Raw genomic sequence first — 24,832 nt, forward strand, 5'->3', positions numbered from 1 at the left:
AGCAAGAAAAATGCGACCTAACCCGGAAGTAGTCTCTGTGCATTGCCGTACCCGGAAGCAGGTTTGGAACTTGCATGTAAAACTTCTAAACATTTTGTTCATGTACATACGCGCTTCTGCTGCCTATATAGGTAGAAAGTCGCAAGTGATCAGTTCGGAAATAATGACATAAATTATTTTTTACTCCTGACAAGTGTTTTCTTCGCTGAAATCACCGTGAAATTGAACATTTCAAGACCCTGAACATGGGCGACCCATAGCGAGAGTTCTGCGAGGACAACGAAACGCCCCCAGTTATTTACATGTAAAAGGTAAGTACACCCGCATGTGGTATAACCATGGGGCTCCATAAACCTACACATTTACAAGTATTACAAACATGTATATACATACCGCTGAAAATTGTGGAAATAAACTTATTGCCATGGGCAGAGCAAAGGCAAAGGCCAATGAACACACAGTAGCTTACACTTGCGTTTGGGATAATTATAATAGAGGATATTATGACCATTTTTAGCTACTATAGACTATAGTCTATAGAAGCTATTGGGATGGGTATCCGTCCGGCGTCCGTCGTCAGTCTGTATGTATGTATGTATGTATGTCCGTTTGTGAGGCGTCCGTCCACTCAAATATCTTGAGAACCACATTACTTACTGATTTGATATTTGTTGTGTAGATGAAAAATATGATTTTGAGAAACTCTTTTTATGAATTTTTTGATATTGTTGAAAATAGGCAAATTAATGCCAAAAAAGGCGTTTTTGGTAAAAAATCTTCTACTTCATAACCGCTGGTCAGACAGCTTTGTTATTTAAGAGACAGGTCCCTAGGGATAACCCAACTTAGATTTGTTAAAATTGTGATGAAATATGCAAATGTGTATTTTTAAGGAATTTTTTTGTCATTTTTGGTCAAAATTTGACTTACATTGTATGTAATTCTTGTACTGTATAAACCCTATCAATTCACCCAGAAAAAAAATGATTAATATGATTTTAAATAATTGAATTAATTAGGAAATCATCAAAGCCAAAATAATTTTAGTGTAGAATTATCAGAAAGTTCAACTTTTTTTGACAGTTCATAGTGAAATGCTTATCATCTTGGAGGATTAAAACACGTAAAGGCAACTTTCCTGAATCCCAACTTTGACATATTCTGAACAGTCATTCATTGTGCCCTGTATGTTATCTAATAGTTTGTCATGATAGGGTGGTCAAATAAATAGAGATAGAGAAAGTTCTAATTTCCATTTATGGTTGACTTGGTAAGGATAAAATAAAATTACTTTTTGAGGAAAAAAATAGAGTGGTCAAAGTGATAGGGTTTTTATGGTAAAGCTGGGCTATAAGATTCCTCATGTGCTATTTATAGCAGTTATGCAATCTGTGTAAACAGTGCAATGAAAGTGTTGCATGATTCCTTATAATGCTTTTGATGACCTTGAACTTCTTAAGTTTCAAACATTTGTCTCTTCAGTGTGCTTTCTCTGAGTACGTACAGTCTCAACTTATTCAACAGAACTTACTTACAATGTTAATTTGAAAGTTAAAATGTGCTTGGTTAATAGGATGAAAATATTTATAACCTGACAGATATGCTGTTGTTTCATGACCTAAATCTTGATTTAAGCAAGTCTTGTTTACTTTAATTAGAATGTAATTAACTCTCGTTTATTAGCTACTATAGACTAATATAGTCTATAGAAGCTATTTGGATGGGTATCCGTCCAGCGTCCACCATCAGTCTGTATGTATGTCTGTATGTATGTATGTATGTATGTCAGTTTGTGAAGCGTCCGTCCACTCAAATATCTTGAAAACTGCAGTACTTACTGATTTGATATTTGTTGTGTGGATAAAATATATGATTTTGAGAAACTAATATTTTTATTAATTTTTTGATATTGTTGAAAATATGCAAATTAGCGCCAAAAAGGCGTTTTTGATAAAAAATCTTCTTCTTCATAACCACCGGTCAGACAGCTTTGTTATTTGGTATACAGGTCCCTAGGGATAACCCAACTTACATTTGTTAAAATTGTGATGAAATATGCAAATCTGTATTTTTACGGAATTTTTTTTCCCATTTTTGGTCAGGCCATCCTGAAATGAGCTATCAAAGATATCCACCTTCTTTATCAATACATGTGTCACATAACACAGCAGAGCTCTGTCGACTGTTGAGTTGCTTGTGTTTTCAAAACCGCTGGTCAGACAGCTTTAATATTTGGTTTACAAGTCCCTAGGATGACCTTCGTGAGATAATTTCATACAGTCAGGAAATGCTTAATTTTGTATCCATGTCTATAGTAGCTTCAGGGACTTTGGCCCTATGTTTATCACAACTGGAAGTTGTGATATAGAGGTGGTTTCAACCGGTGTTTGATGTCGTCCATTTCCGTAAACGACAAAAAGTCAAAAACTGCTGAACAGACTGCATTGATATTTGATACCGATACATAGACTGGTTCCAAGGTTCCAATTCCGAAAAATGGAGCCAAACGGAGCGCCGGTTAGATAGTTTTGGGAAATTTCTAACCCCCCTTTTTATCTAATTGATTTTTGGGGTCTTTCATATATGTAGTTTTGGAATGTACACCAATCCTGCATTGTGGACTGTTTTATGAGTTGTTGAACAGAAATGAGGTTTGATGAATGTTACAAATATGCAGGATGGCTGATTCGAAGTATAAGAGATTTCTATGGTCTTTTGGGCATCAAAAGCATTAAAAAAAACCATATTTCATAGTTTAGATTCTCACTTTTGAGATGACCCTAGGCATTTGTTAAGTAAACATCCTTGAGTCAATATACAGACTTTGACATTCCAGAGATTAAGTATCCACAACCTCACATGTTACAGTCTTTCACTACAATGGTATGGCCCAAACCCATTGTTATCAATGGAGAGTGTGGACCTGTCTACAGGAAATTGGGGTGAACAGGTTAGACAATGACGTTACAAGTTGTAGGTTAGTTATCAAGGTAGCACCAGCATAGAGTCCTGAGCATCTGTCCATGTGTTCTCACAGCAAATTACAGGGAAAAAATTATTTGAGAAGTTTCTCTCCTTTAAATAGAAGTATATTACAATTTAAACCTGTCATGGATAGATTGCTCTCAAATGATCTGAAACACAGTTATTGCCCATTAGCAACAAATCTATAGCAAGATTTATGTAAAGTTCATGAACTTACACAAGGTATTAGACAAAAGATGACCATGACTTTGCTACTTTTCAACATTTATTTCAATCAGATTTCCCCAGCTTAGTGTATAATTTTGTAATCATAATTACAGTCAACTTAGCTTTACTTACTTATTCATACCTCATTATTCTTACACTACTGTTATACCTTATAACCACAAAATTTCAAGAGATGCATATATGATTGTCACTTAACAAACAATTTACAAATATGTCTTCTGCTTTTTCTCCATATACATATACATGTCTCTTTTCTCATAAAAATGAGCTTAAAATCGCAACGTGAAAAATAGTCTTTCAGCTATATGTTGCTCATTGACTTCGTGGTCTGTCTAATTCACAGTGAGTGTGGTTGTTGATAAATGCCGATAATACTAGGCGGTCATTATGTCCAAGCGCCATTGGCGGTATTTTTTAACATAATGACCATAGGTCATTATCACATCTGGAAGTTGTGATATAGGGTTAGCTTCAACCGGTGGTGGACAGTGTCCATTTTCCATAAACGACAAAAAGTCAAAAACCGCTAAACAGACTGCATTGATGTTTGGTAGAGATATTCAGACTAATTCCAAGGTTCCGATTCCGAAAAATGGAGCCAAACGGAGCAGGGGTTAGATAGTTTTGGGAAATTTCTAACCCCCCTTTAACTAATTGATTTTAAGGGTCTTTCATATATGTAGTTTTGGAATGTACACCAATCCTGCATTGTGGACTATTTAATGAGCTGTTGAACAGAAATGAGGTTTTGATGAATGTTACAAATATGCAGGATGGCTGATTCAAAGTATCAGAGATTTTCATGCACTTTTGGTAATAAAATTGATAAAAAACAACATATTTAATGTTTTAGATTTCTCACATTTGTTATGACCCTTAACATTACAGACTTGATGACATAACTAGCTGCTGGACCTGTTTACTGGCGCATTGATTTAAAGACAAAGATCATTTTATTTTGTAATAAGGACGTGTGATTTCGTAAAACATAGTCTATTAGCCTGGAAATGTGATGTTTGCGAATATTGCTTACCCCACTGACAAACAGTGTGGTTTGAAAATGGCTGGAATTCGCTACTTCGGGACTTTGTTTTCTGTGTGCATTTACAGACAAACTCCAAACCCGCAGCACCTACCCATTCAGTATTTCATGTACAGGTGTACCCAGAGATAGAGTAGTTTCACAATGTGCCAGTTGTGATCAAGTGCCATTGGCGCTATTTTTAATACTACACAAAGTTGATAAACCGAAAATTCTCATTTTCAAACAATTTACACCATTAGACCATTTACACTCACCTCTGACACTTCTCCCCATAGCCTGTTGCATGTTCTCCCCATGTACTTTCAAATTCTGCCCTGTCAGATATCCTAGTGAAAACCCTGTCATTATACCCATCCAAATTAAACAATACTATATGGTTGGATACTGGTTATAGCGTGAGCTTTTATATCTGTTTTGTTGTCACTTTGAATTTCATTTTGTTGGTTTCACTTTTTTCAACTGTCATGAGATAACCAATGATAATCTAGCAGGGTACATCAGGATCTGAAAGGTCTTTACTATTGCTGTATTTTTGTAAATTTTACAAATACATGTATTTAACTTTTCTAACAGATGTATTTAATTTCTACAAGGGGCGTCAGTCAAATGAGTTGCAGAGGGGGTTACTCAAATTCATCATGATTGGCAGGTGGGTTACTCAAAATTTCAGAGCGTCCGATGAAATTCCTCTGAACCCCCCCCCCCCCCGGCCGTAAATAATGACTGTTCCCTAATTTATATTGCAATTCACAGGACTGTAAAAGATGGCTGACCAAGAATTTTATGACCCGACAAGCTCTAATCATGTCCAACGTGGAAAGTCTTCTGCATATGAGGTACACTCATCAGTGACACCTTCACTAAGCTGTATCAGTTCAGGGGAAGAAATGTTACATGCCTCATTTATGAGTTCAACAGGCAGTGCTGTCAGGGTTGAGGTATGTACATTCACCTTTGATATTGCCTAAATCAAAGTCTGAAACATACTGACGTCTGTCTCCTTGGACTTTTTGCGCAGTTTCTCAACTGAACACACAAGCAGCTGTCTGGGGACCCAGAGGAAGTAGTAGAAATATATTTCATGAGTGGCAGTTTATCCTTATGAGCGCTAAAGATGTGAATGTCAATATTCATCACACTCCAAGAATATATCATACATCTAAGTCTAAGTTTAGTGTAGCCCAATCAGAGTGTGTGTACCAAATTGCCTCCAGGATACATGTACCTTCTGTCCTTCATCACAAAGGTATTCACATCTTTGAAGATGTCCATACATGTGTATCTGCATAAGGAGTAATGGGATTGGCTAATTATCCCCCCAGAGTGGAGAGAGAATTTTGAACCCTTCTGCCCCTTTCTGAATGATATTTAGTTTTAATCCTGGCATTGTATAGGTGCTAAGATTTGACTTGTATAACGTCATCAACTTCTTCTGTTGATTGCAATTTCTGAAATATACTACTCCAGTGTCTTTGCAGAGGGCAGTATTCAGGTAAACTTTTCCAGGGTTCTCCAGTCATTTTACCAAGGTTCCCCCATAATTAAATAAATGCAATCATATTAGGTGACACTAGACATGTTACCAGGGTTCCACAAAGATGTACCTGTGTACCCAAACATTAGCAAAAACGTGATGTATTTCTCTAACAGAATATTGTAATCTTCCTGTACTCAACTTCTGCATTATATAGAAGTACAAAGAAGTTGTGCATTTTATTGCATAAACATATTGTCTTAATCGCTATAACAAGGTTTTCATTATTATTTAGATCACAGATGCAGAAGAAAGCCTTCTCCCTTCCACTGCAGCGGCTCTTAGGAGATGTAAAAAGCAGGTACTCCAACCTTATTGGAGGCTCTTGTCATTGGTGAGTTTGATAACATACAAAACTTGCAATAATGTGGGCAATACTGGTATGTATAGGATTGACATATCCAGAAAAAATTCACTAATGTTATTAGATTCCAGTGTCATCACATACAAAGTGAAGCTTTTTTAACGTTTATGCTGTATATCAAATTAGAATCACACAGTTGTTGGCATAATTTATCATGTCCATGCCACAGTCTTTCAACAAAACTGCGGCTGTGCATGTGGTACTTGTGAAATGTCAACTGCCCACAGTACATCTTTAAAGCAGCAACTATATAGTGCTGAATTCTTCACTGTATAATCATATGTTGTTATTTGTTTGTGTTTTTTGTTTGTTTGTGTGTCTTTTATTTGTTCATTAACCCATTCATTCATTCATTTATCCCTTTTATATTTTGTGTGTGTGTTTTGGACTCTTAGCATTTGTATGGCTAAATATATGTACAAATACTTTGTCATCTTGTTTCCTTCAGATCGGATGGAGAGCTTTTGGCAGAGAGATAATCTTCTATTCACGGTGGTGGAAGTGTATAAACATCATTTATCCCATATTTATCACTCTATTGCTGCTATTTACATACACTTATCAAGTCTTAGCTTGCCAGGGTGGTATTGATATCAATGACCCATCAGAGGTATGTCGACTAAAAGAATCTTAAAATTACAGTTTTCAGGACAATGCCAAGTGTTTTGGTAAGATCTCAAAATATCCAGGAGGCAATAATTAAGGCCTGGCATTTTAAGCTTGTCAACTTTTCACAGAGTAAATAGACATCTATCTGAACTAGATCAAACTAAGACAACTATGAAGAATGCAAAGGTGCTTCACTTCTCAAGCGTGATAAATCTCATAAAACTTTTTGATTTTGGTGGAATGGACATCATTTCAACATGAAGTTTCACAAATTTTGATTATGGCTGTCAACTGTTTTGAATGTTTTTATTTTGCATTGTTTTCTTGGTTCCGTTATGTACTACACTGTACATATCATGTCTACAGATACATATGTAAATTTGTAGGTATAGAAAGCTGAATAAAATTCACAAATAACAATAAAGTGAACTCAAAACATGACATTTTGAACTTTTGCACCAACTTTCCTCAGGAATTTAAATTCAAGAATAAAAATCTACAGTCACCAACCAAAGTTTAGGATCAGAGAAAGAAGTTACCTAAAACACACCAATATTTAAAATTCATGATTTCTGCTAAATCTAACCATACAAATTAGAAACGGTCACCTGTTTCTCGATCTTATCCATGAAGGAAATTTTAAGTATATTAGAAACTTACATCATAGAAAAGAAGGATTTGTACAAATGTGCACTCAGGAGAAAACACTACTGCTTTTTTGTGCTGGATTCTCCAAAAACTAAAATTTTAATCTAATCTACTTCACTCTGTTTATCAGATAGTCACAGAGGCACCTTTGATTACACGTCAGTCTGGCAAGACTGTAGTACAGGCTCCTGACAACAACAGTGACACGAGTTCTGTTGCTATGACTACACCACTGCAAGGGGATCTACTCACAGTGCAATCCACAACATGGATTCAAACCAGCCCTGCCAATCTCACTCCGCATTGCTACCACATCTTCACATCCCACGTGGTCCCGGATATCCTTCATTTCATGGCATTTTGCCTCGGTTTTCTGATATTCCGGGTCCAGGAAAATGAAGAACTTAATGCTCTTATTGAACATGTGAGTCAGTTTTGAATGTTGTATGCAGAGAGAATTGTCCAGGGTATATGTACATGTATATCAGTCTGCTCACTTACTGTGTGCTAAAACTGGACCACTAACCCTACTCAAAAACAGTATATCTGTACATGCATATCTTTTGAGAGTTAGTTATCTTTTGGCAAAGTAAACCCTGCCTATACTTGTAGCAGAGATCCCTTTCATGTTTCCTGCAACAACGCTTTTGACAGCGGAAAATTTTAACCCTTTCACCCCATAGTTTGACCCAAATCCATTGTTTTCTACGGTAAAGTTGGACCTGTACACAGGGAACTGGTGGTGAAAGGGTTAAAAGGCCAGTAGCCGCACCTTGTGATAATGTTTTCACTATTTTTATTTTTAATATCAACTGCAGTTTTTTGTTCTGTTCTCAAAAACATGTTAAGATTATTTTAGCTTGTCAACTCGTACTGTACATGTGTAAAGTGTATTTTTATTGTTGACAAGTGAATTCTTGTCCAGACCAGAATGCAAATGTAAACAATAAAAGTGCATTTAACATGTATAGAAACTGTGTTGACAAGCTAAATAAATGATGTTGCAACATGCTTTTGAATGTAGAACAAAGAATACACTGGATGAAATTGTGAAAAAAATGATCAAAATTTACAGAAACTGCCTTTTAAATGGTTTGCCCAACTGGTTAACAATTTTTCTGTAACATATTTTAGCAAAAAAACTTACGGTAGACAATACCAATAGATATCACATATCATATAGGGTATATTGAAAAGATGATGAATAGTAGATGATGAAATTCTTAAACATAGACTTCAGGGAATAGGCAAAGAAAGTATGCATGTATTTCAAGGGTAGAATAACTTAATTGAATAATAAGTTTGAAATATTACTTTTCTCTCTTTAATCAATGACAGTATTTCACTGCTAATCTACAGTATGAAAAGGGTTGAAATCCAGTCATAATGAAGCTCATAGAATGTTAGAATTTTTTTCAAAATGATGAGATATATCTCTGCTGTTTGTACATTTCTAGACATTTCTTCAAGCATCACCACTTCAGACTGGCAGCATCACACAGGCTAACATGATCAAGTCTATGAGGTAAAGTTGTATTCGTTGCTTTCCTTCGATAAAGTTTGTTTGTGATGTGTGATAGTGAGCGTACGAGCGTGTGGAGGGGGTCGCAGTCAGAAAAATTGTTACACTTAGCTTGGTTATTGAACCAATGTTTTTGAGATTGGGAATTTGGCCAAGCAGTTTTGTCTGTGTAGGTGAATGAGTACCGTACGTTGTGAGTTTGAACCCGATTGAAACCACTGTATATTGTGTCCAGCCTACATTTCCAATAACTGTCAGATATACATTTTCTCACTGATATGTACATACTGCCCTCAAGAAAGAATAAATTGCAGATGGAAAGTATAAAAAAAGTCTGGCATTGTGCTAATTTGACTTTTTGTGAATCAGTGATGCACAGTTTATATCCTTTAGCTGGAAAAATCTTTGTTCACTCCTAGTAGGTTTATACTACCATGGTAAGTTCAGGGCATGAACATTCCTGGAAAATCCTTGAATTTTAAAGCGTCCTGGAATGTCCTGTAAAATTGATAATCCACCCACAATTTTCAAACATGACAAGATGGTCAGCATGATATTTTATTGATATGTAAATATAAAAATGACATAATTTGGAAAAATGTCCTTGAATATTGTTGAAAAAGTCCTTGAATTTTTAGTTACTTTTAGTAGGTATGGCTCCTGTAAGTTGTCCCCCCCCCCAAAAAAAAAGAACATTTTTTTAAATCACAGTCTGCAACTGACTGAGTCTCTTCTGTGGTCTTTATCAATTTGAATTTATTGCAGGTGTATTTTAATATTTGGAGGCATATGGACTCTGAGCACCCTTGGTTTACATGGTTTGTTCCTGGGTGCCTTCAATGTGTACAAATCTGCGTTGTTGAAACCATTGCTTGGGTAAGCTGGTTTTCATAACTTTCATAGTACATGTACTTTTCTTATCTGCAATGCACTGTATAGCAGCCTTTTCGAATTCCAACTGACAGTCAATTTTAAGTAATTTGTTTCTCAAATCCAAAACTTTTGTAGAGTAACCGCTGATTTATATGCTTTATCCAAAGTTTTTGACTTTGTGTTGAGGCATGTATTATCTTAATGCTCTCTCTCAACAAACCTACTTTTTGATGGTTTTGATATTTCAGTACTTGAAAAATTTATCCTCTGAACTAACAAAGTGAACTTTTACAAACTGATGCCCACGTATCTTGAAATAGAGTACTTAAAAGGACAATAGCTGTAACTTTCGATGAATTTTTTTTCACCTTTTTTGAATTGTAGTCAATTGCAAGTTCTTATTCTACTCCCACAAACATGCTGAAATACCTACAAATAGCCTACCAACTCAGTGCTTGTATATGTATGAATTTGCCTTTATGGTTCATACCGTATTTGAATCGTAGTCCAGACCAGAATTCACTTGTCAACAATAACAATGCAGTCTACACATGTACAGACTGAGCGGAAAAGCTGAATACCGTGTATAATCAACATGCTTTGGGGAGTAGAACAAGAACTTGCAGTCATAATTAAACACAAAAAAGTAGTGGCTCAGGGAAGGGGAGTATTTCAAAGAGGGTGTATTCCTACTGTATGGATAAGGCAGATTTTGATGAAAAAATTCTGGCAAAATTATTGAACTGGTCAGTTTGTCTGTCAGGTGAAAAAATATTTCATTGCACTTTACCAACTATTTGATTTGATTGTGTACTGTTTGTATTTACAGATTAAGCTATTTGTCAAGTTCATAATTATTTAAGTGCTCTGCATTTTTGTTTCAGGAGTGCTTGGCACTACGTTATCCTTGCTGTACAGATGATTGGTATACTAGTGTTGAACTCAGTTAACACGGCGGTTGTCATCAACTATGCAACACAGTGTGAAATGCTGATCTATTACATCAGTGCAATAGATACAAGACTGAAGGAAAAAACAGCTGATCTGAGAGTTGTTATGCAGGTAACTCAATGGGTGTCTTCAACATCATGGTTCATGTTTAAAACATGATTTCTAGGGGTAGTATCGTGTGCCTCAAAAGTGAAAGACAAAACCTTTTGCCCAAAATTTCTTCAATCAAGAATGAAAATCAAGGGTCAATGTGGAAAATTTGATACTAGAGAAACAAAGTACCTAACATTTACCGATATTTGATATTCGAAATGGCCACCACGCCTGTCTTCAACTGTTTGGGGAAAAACTTTTGATTTTAACAAAACTAAGACATAAAAACTTTATTAATTAGAGAGCTTTAAAAGCCCCCAGAAACAGTAGATCAGAAAAGAATTGTGAAAGTTTTAGAGTCCAAATATCTGTCCCCGAGGCATGTTCATCCGTACGTAAAGTGTATTAATACACGGTCACCTTGGATTGAACAGGGAATCGTCATGGTTACAGTCAGTCATTTCTGTTTACAGTATAACATTATGTGATGATCTTACATAGTATCCTATCCCACTATAAATGATGTGAATAACGGTTAACTGGTATACATGTCAAACAAATGATATCAAAAGTTTTAAAAAATGTCTTTTTCCCCTTTTTGTACACAGTACCTGTAAAAATGATCAGCAAAGGCTATCTATCCTATTTTCAGTTGATGGTACAGTTTCCACTTCTTTCAATCTGATAAGTGCATTTTAATGTAAAATCATTGAATTGCTTTTCAGGATGTCCTTCGAGTCAAACAGTCCATCTCCAGACTGAACGGACCCATAGCTAGGATGACATCATTATGCGTGGTCAACTTTGCTGAACTTGCCATAATAGGTATGTCAATCAAACTACTCTTTCATTTCATGTGTAAAAGCTAAAATAAAGTTTTTTGGTCCATAGAAACATATACAGTATGGTATCCATCTGGAAAAAATTGCAAAGTATACAGAGCTGATAATGTTGAAAGTCATCTCAGATTCCAGTCATTTTCAACTCTGTGTCTTCTTTCCAGAAGTACAGCAGTATAGAACAGTAAATTTTCAAAGTCCGTGGTCATTGCTTGGATCAGCAAAGTTTACCAGCAAACACTCCATTATTAATCTTTCTGTGATAGCTTCTACACATTTTCATGAAGGGAATTTTTTTTCCTGCAAATTACCTCTCTATGGGAAGTCATGTTTGACCATTTACAAAAAAATGTGAAAGTCTTGCACACCGAATAGTGGATCTACAAATCACGAAATGAATGAAGACAAATCTCTTTCTTCTCAAGAGTTTCAGTTTGGTTAATCAATGTATATACCCGAGTCAGTGAGATGACATACAGTAGCTCCTGAACTGTTGGTCAATCAGTATATGAATGATGATTTCCATGAAGCAGGTCACTTCTCAAGAGATGACAAAATCTACATCAAATTTCTATACTCTATTACAATATGTAATTTCTAGGGGTATTATTTACAAAGCATTGAAGGACTTGCCCTGCTTGTAAGAAACTCTTAACTTTAATTTCTATTATATTGCAGGTCTGTGCTTACTTATCTTGAATAAATTTACTGAGCCAATGGTCTGGGCTTACAGGAGCTGTTTTGTCTTGGTTTGGGTGATGTATTTATTGTTTCCTTTAGTGCAGGTACGTTGTTTGGTTTTATCTTAGTTTAATGATCACTTTACCGGTACTCTGTAGACCTTTTCGTCATTGTATAAATATGACACTTTGCTCAGAGTGTATTGGTATGCCTAATAAACCTCTTTTGAGATGGAAGGTGTGCGAAGAGGAAACCTTTGTAATTTTCCGTGAAGAGCACGCAGGATGCAGCTGTTTGAAACAAAGCAGAACTCTTCTGCAGAAATGGTGTGCACAGGGCTGGCAGTTTAGCCTGCTTTTGTAGAGAATGTTATGTAGGTCATTTACCCCACACTCATCATGACCTGAGTTCAATTAGTCTAGAACATTCTCAAGGTCACTGCCCTTAATGACCTCACAACCTTGAATTCAATTAGTCATGTTTGGAATGTTCTGGAAAGTTGATTAGTTGTGTAAGAGAGATAATTTTAGAACAGTAATTAGCATGTCAATAAAAGTTCTAGATTGTTCTTATATGCCTTTATAAAAGGGACGTGCACTGCTTCCAGTCAGACTTTTGGGATCGTGTCTCTTGTGTGTTACTAAACTCCAGCAGTAGTCATTCTCAAGACTTTCAAGACCTTCACTGTCAACGCTGGATTTATACTGTGGACTTTGTGCAGCTTCAAGCCTGCAAGCCAAAGGACTGTTCATTCATCCGACTGACTGTTACAACTCTGAGACTGGAGCTTTGCCGTCCCAGCTGAGATAAGTAGTCTGTACACTTTTAAAGCTTGTACTCTATCCCTGACTTAGCAATTAGTTTTATTTTCGTAATAAATTTTGTTTAAACGTTAACTGCTGAGTTCACCCTTTTGTTCGTCTTCTCTGCACGTAACAAATTGGGGGCTTGTCCGGGATACGAACATTTTGAGCCGTTTGACAACATTTTGCCAGCCTTTTTAAAACTACTGTATACTGTGAACTCAGCGAAATTTAATCATGGCGGAATTTAAACCAGAGGAAATGGATGACCTTGATCAGGACACATTTGATTCCCTCAGAAAAGACGACCTCATAACACTGGCCAATTTCCTTAAAGTAGAAGTCAAAAGATCTATGCGCAAGAGGGAAATACAGTACCGTATTGCCAAACATCTAGTTGATTTAGGCCAATTTGAGGAATCCACCCTGAAAGATTATGAGCCCGAGTCTACCTCTGAACTCAGAAAATTAGAATTAGAAATGCAGACAAATTTGGAGATCAAGAAACTAGAATTACAAATAGAAAAAGAAAAAATACAAATGCAGTTAGAAATGGAAGAAAGACAGAGAAAGATAGGCAGGAAAGATTAGAAATGAAACGTTTAGAGCTTGGACAGTCAGGAAAATCCTTCCTTCACACGGTTTTGACATCACTAAGCATTTCAGGTTAGTCCCCCCTTTCCAAGAAAAGGATGTTGATAAATATTTCCTCCATTTTGAGAAATTGCTCAGAGCCTGAATGGCCTAAGGAGTCCTGGTCTATGCTTTTGCAGAGTGCTTTGGTGGGTAAAGCCAGAGAAATTTACATTCAATTGTCAGTAGAGCAGGCTTCAGATTATGATTCTGTGAAGGAATTAATTCTCAAGGGCTATGAGTTGGTGCCTGAAGCTTACCGTCAGAAATTTAGGGATTGTGAGAAGGTGAAGGATCAAACTTATGTTGAATTTGCTCGAACAAAAGAACAACTATTTGATCGTTGGTGTTCTTCGGAAAAGGTCAGTCAGAATTATGACAAATTACGACAACTTGTTTTGATTGAGGAATTTAAAGGTGCATCCGGAGTGACATCAAGATGTTTATCAATGAACAAAAGGCAGATACATTGGAGGTTGCTGCACGTTTAGCCGATGATTATTCATTGACCCACAAATCTTCATTTCTCAGCAAACCATCCCAGTCCTTTTCATACAGAAACAATGCAGGTAAATTTAACTCGTCCTTTTCATCCAAGAATTTCTCAAAGGACAGTAGAAAATCAAATGACAACAGTTCACAAAATTCAAGTAACACTCCCACATCATCAGATCCCAAGTCTCAATCTCCTTCTGACAAACAGTTCGGTACACTTTCTTGTAATTATTGTAAGAAAGACGGCCATTTAATGTCAGATTGTTTCAAATTGAAAAGAAAACGTGAAGGTCAAAGTGGTCAAAGTGGATCTAAGCCCACCGGCTTTATTTCTTCATCAACTCAACTAGAGTCTAATAATGTGTGCAACACATTTTCTGAGGTTAAACCCCTCTTATCCCCAATTAATGAGGTCAAGGTCAATTCTTCTCAAGATAGCATTATGGGTATTTTCGAACCATTTATTCATGATGGTTTTATATCACTTTCTAGTGATTTTTCTTCTGCTACCCCTGTCAAAATTTAAGAGATACCGGGGCTTCCCAGTCTCTTTTGTTGGCAGATACCCTGCCGTTTTCTGAAAAGTCATTTTCAGGTTCTAAAGTTCTTATTAAGGGGGTAGATTGCAACGACTTTATTCCTGTTCCTCTCCATAATGTCTATTTGTCTTCGGACTTTGTTTCTGGACCTGTGACTTTAGGTATTAGGCCTTTTTTGCCTTTTGAAGGGATTCACCTTCTTCTTGGAAACGACCTTGCTGGGGACAAGGTCATTACTAATCCACTTGTGACTGATAATCCTAGTTTAGATCAGGATCCAGAGCCATTGAACAAGAGATACCCGATTTATTTCCTTCATGTGCCATTACTCGAGCCATGTCAAAGAAAACTTCCGAGAATCAAAATACTCTCAAAAATAATGTCACAGATGTTGACTTAAATGACACCTTCTCAGTCAGGTGTTTGACACGGATCATTCCGTTATCCCTCGTGGATTTGAAACTTCCAGTAAAACTTCTGCTGACCAAAGTCAGACATTTCCTAGATCAAATCTCATTGCAGAACAACACAAAGACCCAGATATTTTGTCTTTGTTTGACAGGGTAGATGATGAAGGTAAAACTTCAGATAGCTCTGTTTCCTATTATACAAAATCTGGTATTCTCATGCGTAAATATGGAGACCTCCAGATGTTTTGGTTGATGACGATTGGGCTATAAAACATCAAATTGTGGTTCCAAAGCCCTATCGTGCTGAAATATTGCGCCTGGCCCATGAAACGCCCTGGGCTGGTCACTTAGGAGTCAGGAAAACTTATCATAAAATTCTCAGTCACTTTTATTGGCCTAATCTCAGGCAGGATGTAGCACATTTCTGTAAAACTTGTCACACATGTCAAATGGTAGGAAAGCCAAATCAGACCATTCCAAAGGCCCCTTTACAGCCAATTCCTGCATTTCAAGAACCATTTAGTAGGATACTAATAGACTGTGTTGGGCCCCTACCAAAAACAAGATCAGGAAATGAGTACATGTTGACAATTATGTGTACATCAACTCGGTTCCCAGAAGCCATACCACTGAGAAACATAAAGACAAAGACTATAGTGAGAGCTTTAGTCAAATTTTTCACTTTATTTGGCCTCCCTAAATGTGTCCAGTCCGATCAAGGCTCCAACTTTATGTCTGGTATTTTTCAACAAGTAATGGATCAGCTAGGCATTAAACAGTATAGGTCATCCGCCTATCATCCAGAAAGTCAGGGTGCTCTTGAGCGATTTCATCAAACTTTGAAAAACATGATTAGGACCTACTGTTTGACACAGAGAAGCAGTGGGATGAAGGAATTCATTTTCTGCTCTTTGCTGTTAGAGAGTCAATTCAAGAGTCTCTTGGTTTTAGCCCATTTGAGCTTGTATTTGGACATACAGTCCGTGGCCCACTTAAGCTCGTTAAAGAGAAATTCCTATCAGACGATGATGATTGTCTGAATATTTTGCAATATGTGTCAGATTTTCGTACGAAACTCTCTAAAGCATGTGAATTAGCCAGAGAAAATCTTGAGTCATCTCAGCAGTCAATGAAAATCAAATATGATAAAAGCACCTCAAAACGGAAGTTTGAACCAGGTCAAAAAGTTCTTGTTCTACTTCCAATCCTGGCAAACCACTCCATGCTCGTTACTTTGGGCCATATCTAATCGATAAGAAATTAAGTGATTTAAATTACATCATAATAACACCTGACAGGCGAAAACAAAAACAGCTATGTCACATAAATATGCTTAAGCCATATTTGGATAGGGATAATCCTACTAAAACAAGCCTGTCAGTACAGTCAGTTCTGGCCATTATGAAGATAGTGATACTGAAACTGACTTGAGTGAAAATACTCTAAACTCAAAGCTGGGCTCGGTCAAGCTTCAGAACTCAGAAATCCTGGAGAAGCTGGAGTCTACAAAGTTGGCACACCTCCAGCCAGAACAACAACAACAGGTGAAAGAACTGCTCCATGAATATAAACACCTGTTTCAAGATGTTCCAACGAGGACAAACGTCATCTATCACGACGTTGATGTTGGGGACAGTAAGCCTGTAAAAACAACATCCATACAGACTGAATCCAACAAAAGCGAAATATCTCCAGGAAGAAGTCAAATACCTGCTGGACAATGACTTTATTGAACCCAGTAAAAGTAACTGGAGTTCGCCGTGCATACTTGTTCCCAAATCAGATCACAGTTATCGTATGTGCACGGACTTTAGGAAGGTCAACACTTTAACAAAGACAGACACTTTCCCAATCCCGAGGATTGATGACTGCATCGACCGAGTGGGAAAAGCTAAGTACGTGACGAAATTTGACCTACTGAAGGGATTTTGGCAAGTCCCTCTGACGGATCGTGCTCGTGAAATATCCGCCTTTGTTACACCAGACGGATTGTTCCAGTACAAGGTGATGCCATTCGGAATGAAGAACTCTCCGGCAACGTTCCAACGGATGATCAACGACGTCATATCCGGGCTAGACGGATGTGCAGCTTACGTTGACGACGTCGTCCTGTATAGTGACACCTGGGAGGAACACATCAAGCTCATGCGGAAGTTCTTTGAGAGACTGAGCAAAGCAATGTTGACTGTCAACCTTGCCAAATCTGAGTTTGGTTGGGCTAGGGTAACTTACCTCGGACATACTGTAGGACAGGGTGAGGTAAAACCTGTTGATGCCAAAATCAGTGCCATTTCAAGTTTTCCCATACCAAACTGCAAACGACAACTGATGCGCTTTCTCGGTATGGCTGGTTACTACAGAAAATTCTGTCCAAATTTCTCCACAATTACTGAGCCTTTGACTAACTTACTTAAAAAGAAAGTAAAGTTTGTCTGGTCAGAGCAATGCCAACAGGATTTGATACACTTAAAGCCATACTGCAAAGTGCCCCAGTGTTGTCTGCACCAGATTTCACTTTGCCATTCAAATTAGCTGTAGATGCTAGTGATACGGCTGCTGGTGCTGTTTTATTGCAAGAGGATAGTCATGGTATAGATCATCCTGTTTGCTATTTTTCACGCAAATTTAACAAATCCCAGAGAAACTACTCTACAATTGAAAAAGAGTGTTTATCTTTGATATTAGCTTTACAGCATTTTGAAGTTTATGTTACTTCTTCAAATCAGCCAATAGTGGTTTATATTGATCACAACCCTCTTGTTTTTCTGCAGAAATTTAAAGGCAAAAATCAGAGATTGCTAAGATGGAGTTTAATGTTACAGGAGTTTAATCTTGATATTAGACATATCAAAGGCAGAGACAATTTAATGCAGACTGTCTCTCTCGTATTTAGAGTTTATTGTTGTTCACTTTCAAGAAATTTTACTTTAGAGTAAAAAAAAAAAAAAAAAAAAAAAAAAATTTGAGTACTTAAATCCTTTTCAAGATTACATTTGTAAAAGAAAGATTTTTCTTTGAAAAATTTTCTTTTTTGAAGAGGGGGTGTGTTATGTAGGTCATTTACCCCACACTCATCATGACCTGAGTTCAATTAGTCTAGAACATTCTCAAGGTCACTGCCCTTAATGACCTCACAACCTTGAATTCAATTAGTCATGTTTGGAATGTTCTGGAAAGTTGATTAGTTGTGTAAGAGAGATAATTTTAGAACAGTAATTAGCATGTCAATAAAAGTTCTAGATTGTTCTTATATGCCTTTATAAAAGGGACGTGCACTGCTTCCAGTCAGACTTTTGGGATCGTGTCTCTTGTGTGTTACTAAACTCCAGCAGTAGTCATTCTCAAGACTTTTCAAGACCTTCACTGTCAACGCTGGATTTATACTGTGGACTTTGTGCAGCTTCAAGCCTGCAAGCCAAAGGACTGTTCATTCATCCGACTGACTGTTACAACTCTGAGGACTGGAGCTTTGCCGTCCCAGCTGAGATAAGTAGTCTGTACACTTTTAAAGCTTGTACTCTATCCCTGACTTAGCAATTAGTTTTATTTTCGTAATAAATTTGTTTAAACGTTAACTGCTGAGTTCACCCTTTTGTTCGTCTTCTCTGCACGTAACAAGAAGCAACAGCGAAACAGGGTTACTGGAGTAGATGAAACCTTTGTTGCGCCTTGTCATCACCAATATCATAAATGACACAGTGTACAATGAAATGTTAAAACACCATGATGGCTTACTAAATTTTTCTATGTAGCATAATTCTTCACTTGATGTCAACTTTTTAATATTATAGTCTAAATATGACAAGATCACATTTGACCACAACGTCATACACATATATGAGAGGTGAGATTCCTCAGGGGTGTAAACACTGTAGGAGTTTCTATTGCAGGCAGCAAGGCTGAATACAACTTGTGAAAAATTCAAACATTCAGGACTTGAAGTTAGAGTCTTTGGATATCAAACTTGCACTGTGGAAGAACTAGATTCATTTCTTCTCTTCATGGGATCAACCAGATTTAAGGTCAGTGGGAGATGATCTTTGAACTTTGAACTCTGTGGTGCGCGAAATGCTTGTTGATATTCCAGAAGTACATATCAGTACCGTGGTATAGAGTCATCTCCCATGATTGTTAATACTTATCAGTGGGTTTAAATGAAAGGAACTCTAAAATGAAATGTCTGCTGTGGAATTTATCAGATTTCTCATCGTCTTAAATTAGGCCAAAGTAAGTAAATTCTTTGTTTTGCGTCCGCGCGCGCCTAGGTTTTTTGAGATTTTTCGGAATAAAAACACAAACTTTCCTTTCAAAATTTTGCTGATGGTGGCGCTATTCTGTCGTAAAAGCAAGTCGTGGCTTTTAACTTTGCGATGAAAAACTACTTTACGGCAATCAGATTTCACTGATGGACCATGCGGTGACGTAAAACAGTACTTTCCACACATTACCCCTGTCAATACTCTCTGCCTCACGCCGGGGCCTCACGTTCTCACAGTCTGTTGTGGCTTTGCCTGTTGTGGCTTTGCCGTCACGATAAAAAATGGATGAAAAAAAGGGAAATGATCAAAGTTACAAAACAGGAAACCTTTGCACGGCAACTTGAAGGTATGGTCATTGCGAGCATGCAATCGGGACTTGAACAGAGAGAGATTCAGTCAGCCGATTGGACTTGGGTACCACGACTCAGAGAGTATGGCAGACGGAAAAAACGGAAAGTGTTGAAGCCTATCCTAGTTTATGGGTCTTTCAGGTTTGCCAAAAATTTGGTTCATTCGTCCATTTTAACTTGAAACAAAAAACAAGCCAGTGATCAGTCCTATAAACGAAAGGCCAATACGAACTTTTTTGTTCAGTTTGGGTAAGGAAAGTATATTAGAATCCCTCTGTGAAAGTTCAAACTTGTAGTGGGCGCTCGTAGCTGCTCTTGAAGGAGGTCACACTTTCTGCATTAATGACATCGGCTGGTAATTTATTTCAGGTATCCACGACTCTTGCTGAAAAAAGTACTTCCTTGTGTTAGGTCAAATGGTTAGTTTATGAAGTTCAATTGGCACTATGTCCGCAAGTTCTCAAGTAGGCTGCTAACTCAAGTGAAAGGTCACAGTGGTCATGGCCTTTGATAACTTTCTAGAGTTGAATCGTGTCGCCGTGAATTCTTTTTTGTTCAAGTGTTATTAAACCAAGCTGTTTAAGTCTATTTTGAATAATTGTAGTGTTGGAGTTTACGGTAGGTATTATTTGCCGTGCTAAGATTTTTATGTCCTTTTGTAGCCATGGTGACCAAGCTTGTACTGCATATTCGAGCTGTGGTCTCACACGTTGCTTATAAAGACAAAGACTTTTTTTATTTGATTGACAATGATCGTTTGATGAGATCAAGCATTCTGTTTGCTTTTTTGCAAACTTATCACATTTGCTTGAGGTTTTAAGGTAGAATGAAGTAGAACGGCTAAGTCATTTTCTTCAGTTGTGAAGGGGTTGTTGTAGCCAATATGCGTCGGCCAGTGTTCACTCATTTCTGTATCTTGTCCAAACCAGCTTGTAGAATTTCAGGATCACTACAATTTCGCAATGGGTGATATGTCTTGGTATTGTCAGTAAATGTTTTGAGTTCAGAGCTAATTTCACCACCAGTGTGATTGATGTAGGTTAGAAAGAGTACTGGTCCAAGAACTGAACCCTGTGGGACCCACTTGTGACGTATTCTCCATTCAGATGATGCTTAATTTATGACTACCTGCTGTTTTGTATTTGTCAATCATGTTTTGATCCACTGTAGAATATTTCCATTTATGCCATGATACTTTATCTTTTCAATCAATCTGGGGTGTGGTACTTTGAAAGTGCAAGGAATATAGATGTGAAGCATCCTTCTAAATTTGGATCTGATGAGTGTGTGTGGAGACTGACAATTGCGAAATGATTTCTTTTATTTGATGGAAAGGCAAGATGCTGGTTTACAGATGGTCCCGAGGAAGCTACAGGGAATACTTTTGTCAATTATATCATCAATGTCTTGTGTCTGACGCCCCACCTTTCTAAAATTGAATGCAGAGGCTACAGGTTACCATATCTGTGTGGTGTTTTCTTTCAAAACAGACAGCTTTCAGCAAAACTATGATATTCCATCAGAGCATAGACATTACAAGAAACATAAAAGAAACGTACAAGAACTACTGTATACTGTTATAGTGTACCTATTCCTCAAACTGTCCAGATTTAAGTAATTTGATGAGGCTGTCAAGGTGCTGTGCAATGGTATTGACAAGTGGACACTTTGAATGCACAAGAAAGAAATCTAAAACTAATAAGAGAAAAGCAAACGTCAAGAATGACACTTTGAATGCACAAGAAAGAAATCTAAAACTATATGAGAAAAGTAACATCAAAGAATGACTCTTTATTTTGATTAATTTGTCATGAAAATGCATACAGCGATCATACAGTGTGTCACACTGTGACAGGGGTATTCATGTTGTTTGAGAAAAATTGTCCAATAAAGGCAAACAGAGTTTGTGTTAAATTTTCTGTGTGTTTTTCTTAACCGCTTACCCGCGTACCTTTTCGGATTTTGAGTGGACGCAAAACAAAGAATTTACTTACTTTGGCCTTACGGTACTTTCATACTTTTGATCTCCACTACCAAATACAAGACTGCCACTATGAATAAGGAGAAATTTTCAGCAATGAAGTGTTCACAAACACATACTGTAGTATATTCAGATCCTCTCAAACTATTACTTATCCCCCGTGACATCTGCCAAAATGTTGCTTGACTTGACAGAAACCCATTTAATTTAAATTGTAAATTTCTTGCAGGCCAAATTATTCCATGTTCCAGTCAAGGCATCCTATCTGTTGGGAATTCTGGTTCTGACATCATTTGTACTGCTGATTCTGATCCAAACCAGCGTGATTGTGAAACCGAATATACTGTTCTGAAAACAAACACCCATCGGAAGATTAACTCCCTTCTATGGTTGGAAAGTCACATGACAGCTATTTATCATATTTAATGGCAGCTACAACCATTTGAAGTTCCTGAACAAAGGAAAACACCTTTGTACCTGTTTCAGGATACCAGGTTAATTTCCTGGAATTTTCTGGGAACTATAAATACTTGAGGTTTGAAAAAAAGTTGGTGAATTATTCCAAAGTGAAAAAGACAAAAGCATTTAATCAGGAAATTTTCACAAAATGCAGAAATGCATTTTATTAGGCAGCTTAACTTTTCAGAGTGACGTTAATATTCAGGAGATGTGCACATTGATGTTTTATTTGAATTTTATTTAAAAGTGATATCACGGCAGCTATAGTTGTGTGCAAGTTATTTACAGGACAAGATTTGTCCAGAGACTCACATCTGGATAGAAATAATGGAACCCTGAAAGTTCTATAAACAGGCTAGCCTGGAAGGTTGTTTGCATGATGGCACACCTACACAGAGAAAGGCAATCTCCACACAGAGACTGTAGTACAGCGTGGATGATTATAACCTAGGTAGCGAGTCTAACCAATAGCCACACTAATCTCTGCTGCAGGCCTTCTTTCAGTCCTGCACGTGCCCAGTGGCTCCATAAACATAGTGGACGTCTCAGATTTTGAGAGGAGCTGTCCAGTCAAGGATAGCACTTTCAGTACACCAGTAAAAAATTCATAATCTGCCATAACTTTGACAATCATGTATGCAAAGCTGACAGCCATAGGGCAGCCATCTTGAATTGTGGATTCACATCTATGTAACCCAGAGCAAGGATCAATGTTGAAACTGGTATATTTTTTATTTATCTCATTTTTTTGTTTGAAATATTATGTATAAAAAAGACAGAAAATGTATGTTATAGAAAACATATAACACCGAAAAAGTAGGTGTAAATGTTGCCTGTAGCAGAGAGTGGTGGGGGCACGTGGTCAATGACTCTGAGACTCCAGCTAGGTTAAAATTATCCACACTGGGCTACAATGTCTGTTTGGAGATTGACAGAAAGGAATTACAATGGATCTTCTAGTCTAGTACAAGGCTGGAAGCGTCTATCTTTTCTTTCTTTCAATTAGCCAGTTTTGTATCCATACTGTCTGTGCAGAAAAACATTCTTCACATAGATGTGAGTTTGTGTTCCTATAATTCATATATGATATGCCACGGCAGTGCACAGCTGTTCATCAGCTTACAAAATCTTTAAACCAAAAATCGGTTTGTCTAACACATGGCTCTGAAAATTACTCTGTCCATCACATACAGCAGCAACTTATGATGTAAACAAACTGTACAATTGTTTGTATCATGTCCATGTATACTGGAGCTTGGACAAGCTGACATCTGAATATTTTACAAGTACTAAAACTTTCAGATAATACTGCAACACAAGAATTAAAGGTTTAAATATTTACAGCACACCTAAAGAAAGCCTGGCTCAATCCTTGATATGATATAAAACTGCTGGTCAGAAAAATATGCTTCACAACAAAAAAAATATGCAAATTATACATTGTTATGTAAATTAATCACATGGATTTTCCAGGTTGTAGAGAACACTGCACTCTCTTGACTTCCATGACTTGCCAATTGTTTTTATTTTTCTATGTGTATAGATCTACAAAGCAACACAAAGTTTTGAATAGTCAATTTTTCATGCTGCATATTAATTTGGTCTTTTTAGCTACTATAGACTATAGTCTATAGAAGCTATTGGGATGGGTATCCATCCGGCGTCCGGCGTCAGTCTGTATGTATTTATGTATGTATGTATGTCCGTTTATATGGAGGCGGCCGTCCACTCAAATATCTTGAGAACCGCAGTACTTAGTGATTTGAAATTTGTTGTGTAGATTAAAAATATGATTTTGAGAAACAATTTTTTTAATTTTTTGATATTGTTGAAAATAGGCAAATTAATGCCAAAAAAGGTGTTTTTTGTAAAAAATCTTCCTCTTCATAACCGCTAGTCAGACACCTTTGTTATTTGGTGTACAGGTCCCTAGGGATAACCCAATTTAGATTTGTTCAAATTGTGATGAAATATGCAAATGTGTAGTTTTAAGGAATTTTTTTGTCATTTTTGGTCAAAATTTGACTTACATTGTATGGAATTCTTGTACGGTAGAAACCCTATCAATTCACCCAGAAAAAAATAATTAATATGATTTTAAATAATTGAATTAATTAGGAAATCATCAAAGCCAAAATAATTTTAGTGTGGAATTATCAGAAAGTTCAACTTTTTTTGACAGTTCATAGTGAAATGCTTACCATCTTGTAGGATTAAAACATGTAAAGGCAACTTTCCTGAATCCCAACTTTGATATATTCTGAACCACCATTTATGTTATCTAAAAGAAATTGCTCATAATAGTTTGTCATGATAGGGTGGTCAAATAAATAGAGATAAAGTTCTAATTTCCATTTATGGTTGACTTGGTAAGGATAAAATAAGATTACTTTTTGAGGAAAAAAATAGAGTGGTCAATAAAAGAGTGGTCAAAGTGATGGAGTTTTTATAGTAAAGCTGGGCTGTAAGAATCCTCATGTGCTATTTATAGCAATTATGCAATCTGTGTAAACAGTGCAATGAAAGTGTAA

At 36.9% G+C, this 24,832-nt stretch overlaps 1 protein-coding gene across 2 annotated transcripts; it reads left to right on the top strand.

Annotated features, from left to right (window-relative positions):
* Positions 1-40: 40 nt before the first annotated feature.
* On the top strand, positions 41-22,370 carry LOC139119391 (uncharacterized). Of its 2 annotated transcripts, XM_070683184.1 has the most exons (12): positions 41-311; positions 5,012-5,196; positions 6,028-6,126; positions 6,605-6,766; positions 7,544-7,837; positions 8,871-8,938; positions 9,701-9,811; positions 10,693-10,870; positions 11,578-11,677; positions 12,370-12,476; positions 19,143-19,274; positions 22,072-22,370. In XM_070683184.1, exons 2-12 carry the CDS (start codon positions 5,023-5,025, stop codon positions 22,192-22,194), a joined length of 1,548 nt encoding a protein of 515 aa, XP_070539285.1. In that variant the 5' UTR covers positions 41-311; positions 5,012-5,022; the 3' UTR covers positions 22,195-22,370. The 2 variants fall into 2 exon arrangements, with proteins under 2 accessions (XP_070539285.1, XP_070539286.1); XM_070683185.1 differs by lacking the exons at positions 19,143-19,274; positions 22,072-22,370 and adding an exon at positions 12,961-13,088 and having other exon boundaries at positions 139-311.
* The last annotated feature ends 2,462 nt before the right edge of the window (positions 22,371-24,832 follow it).

This window comes from Ptychodera flava, chromosome 19, assembly GCF_041260155.1.
Source record: "Ptychodera flava strain L36383 chromosome 19, AS_Pfla_20210202, whole genome shotgun sequence".
Lineage (NCBI taxonomy): Eukaryota > Metazoa > Hemichordata > Enteropneusta > Ptychoderidae > Ptychodera > Ptychodera flava.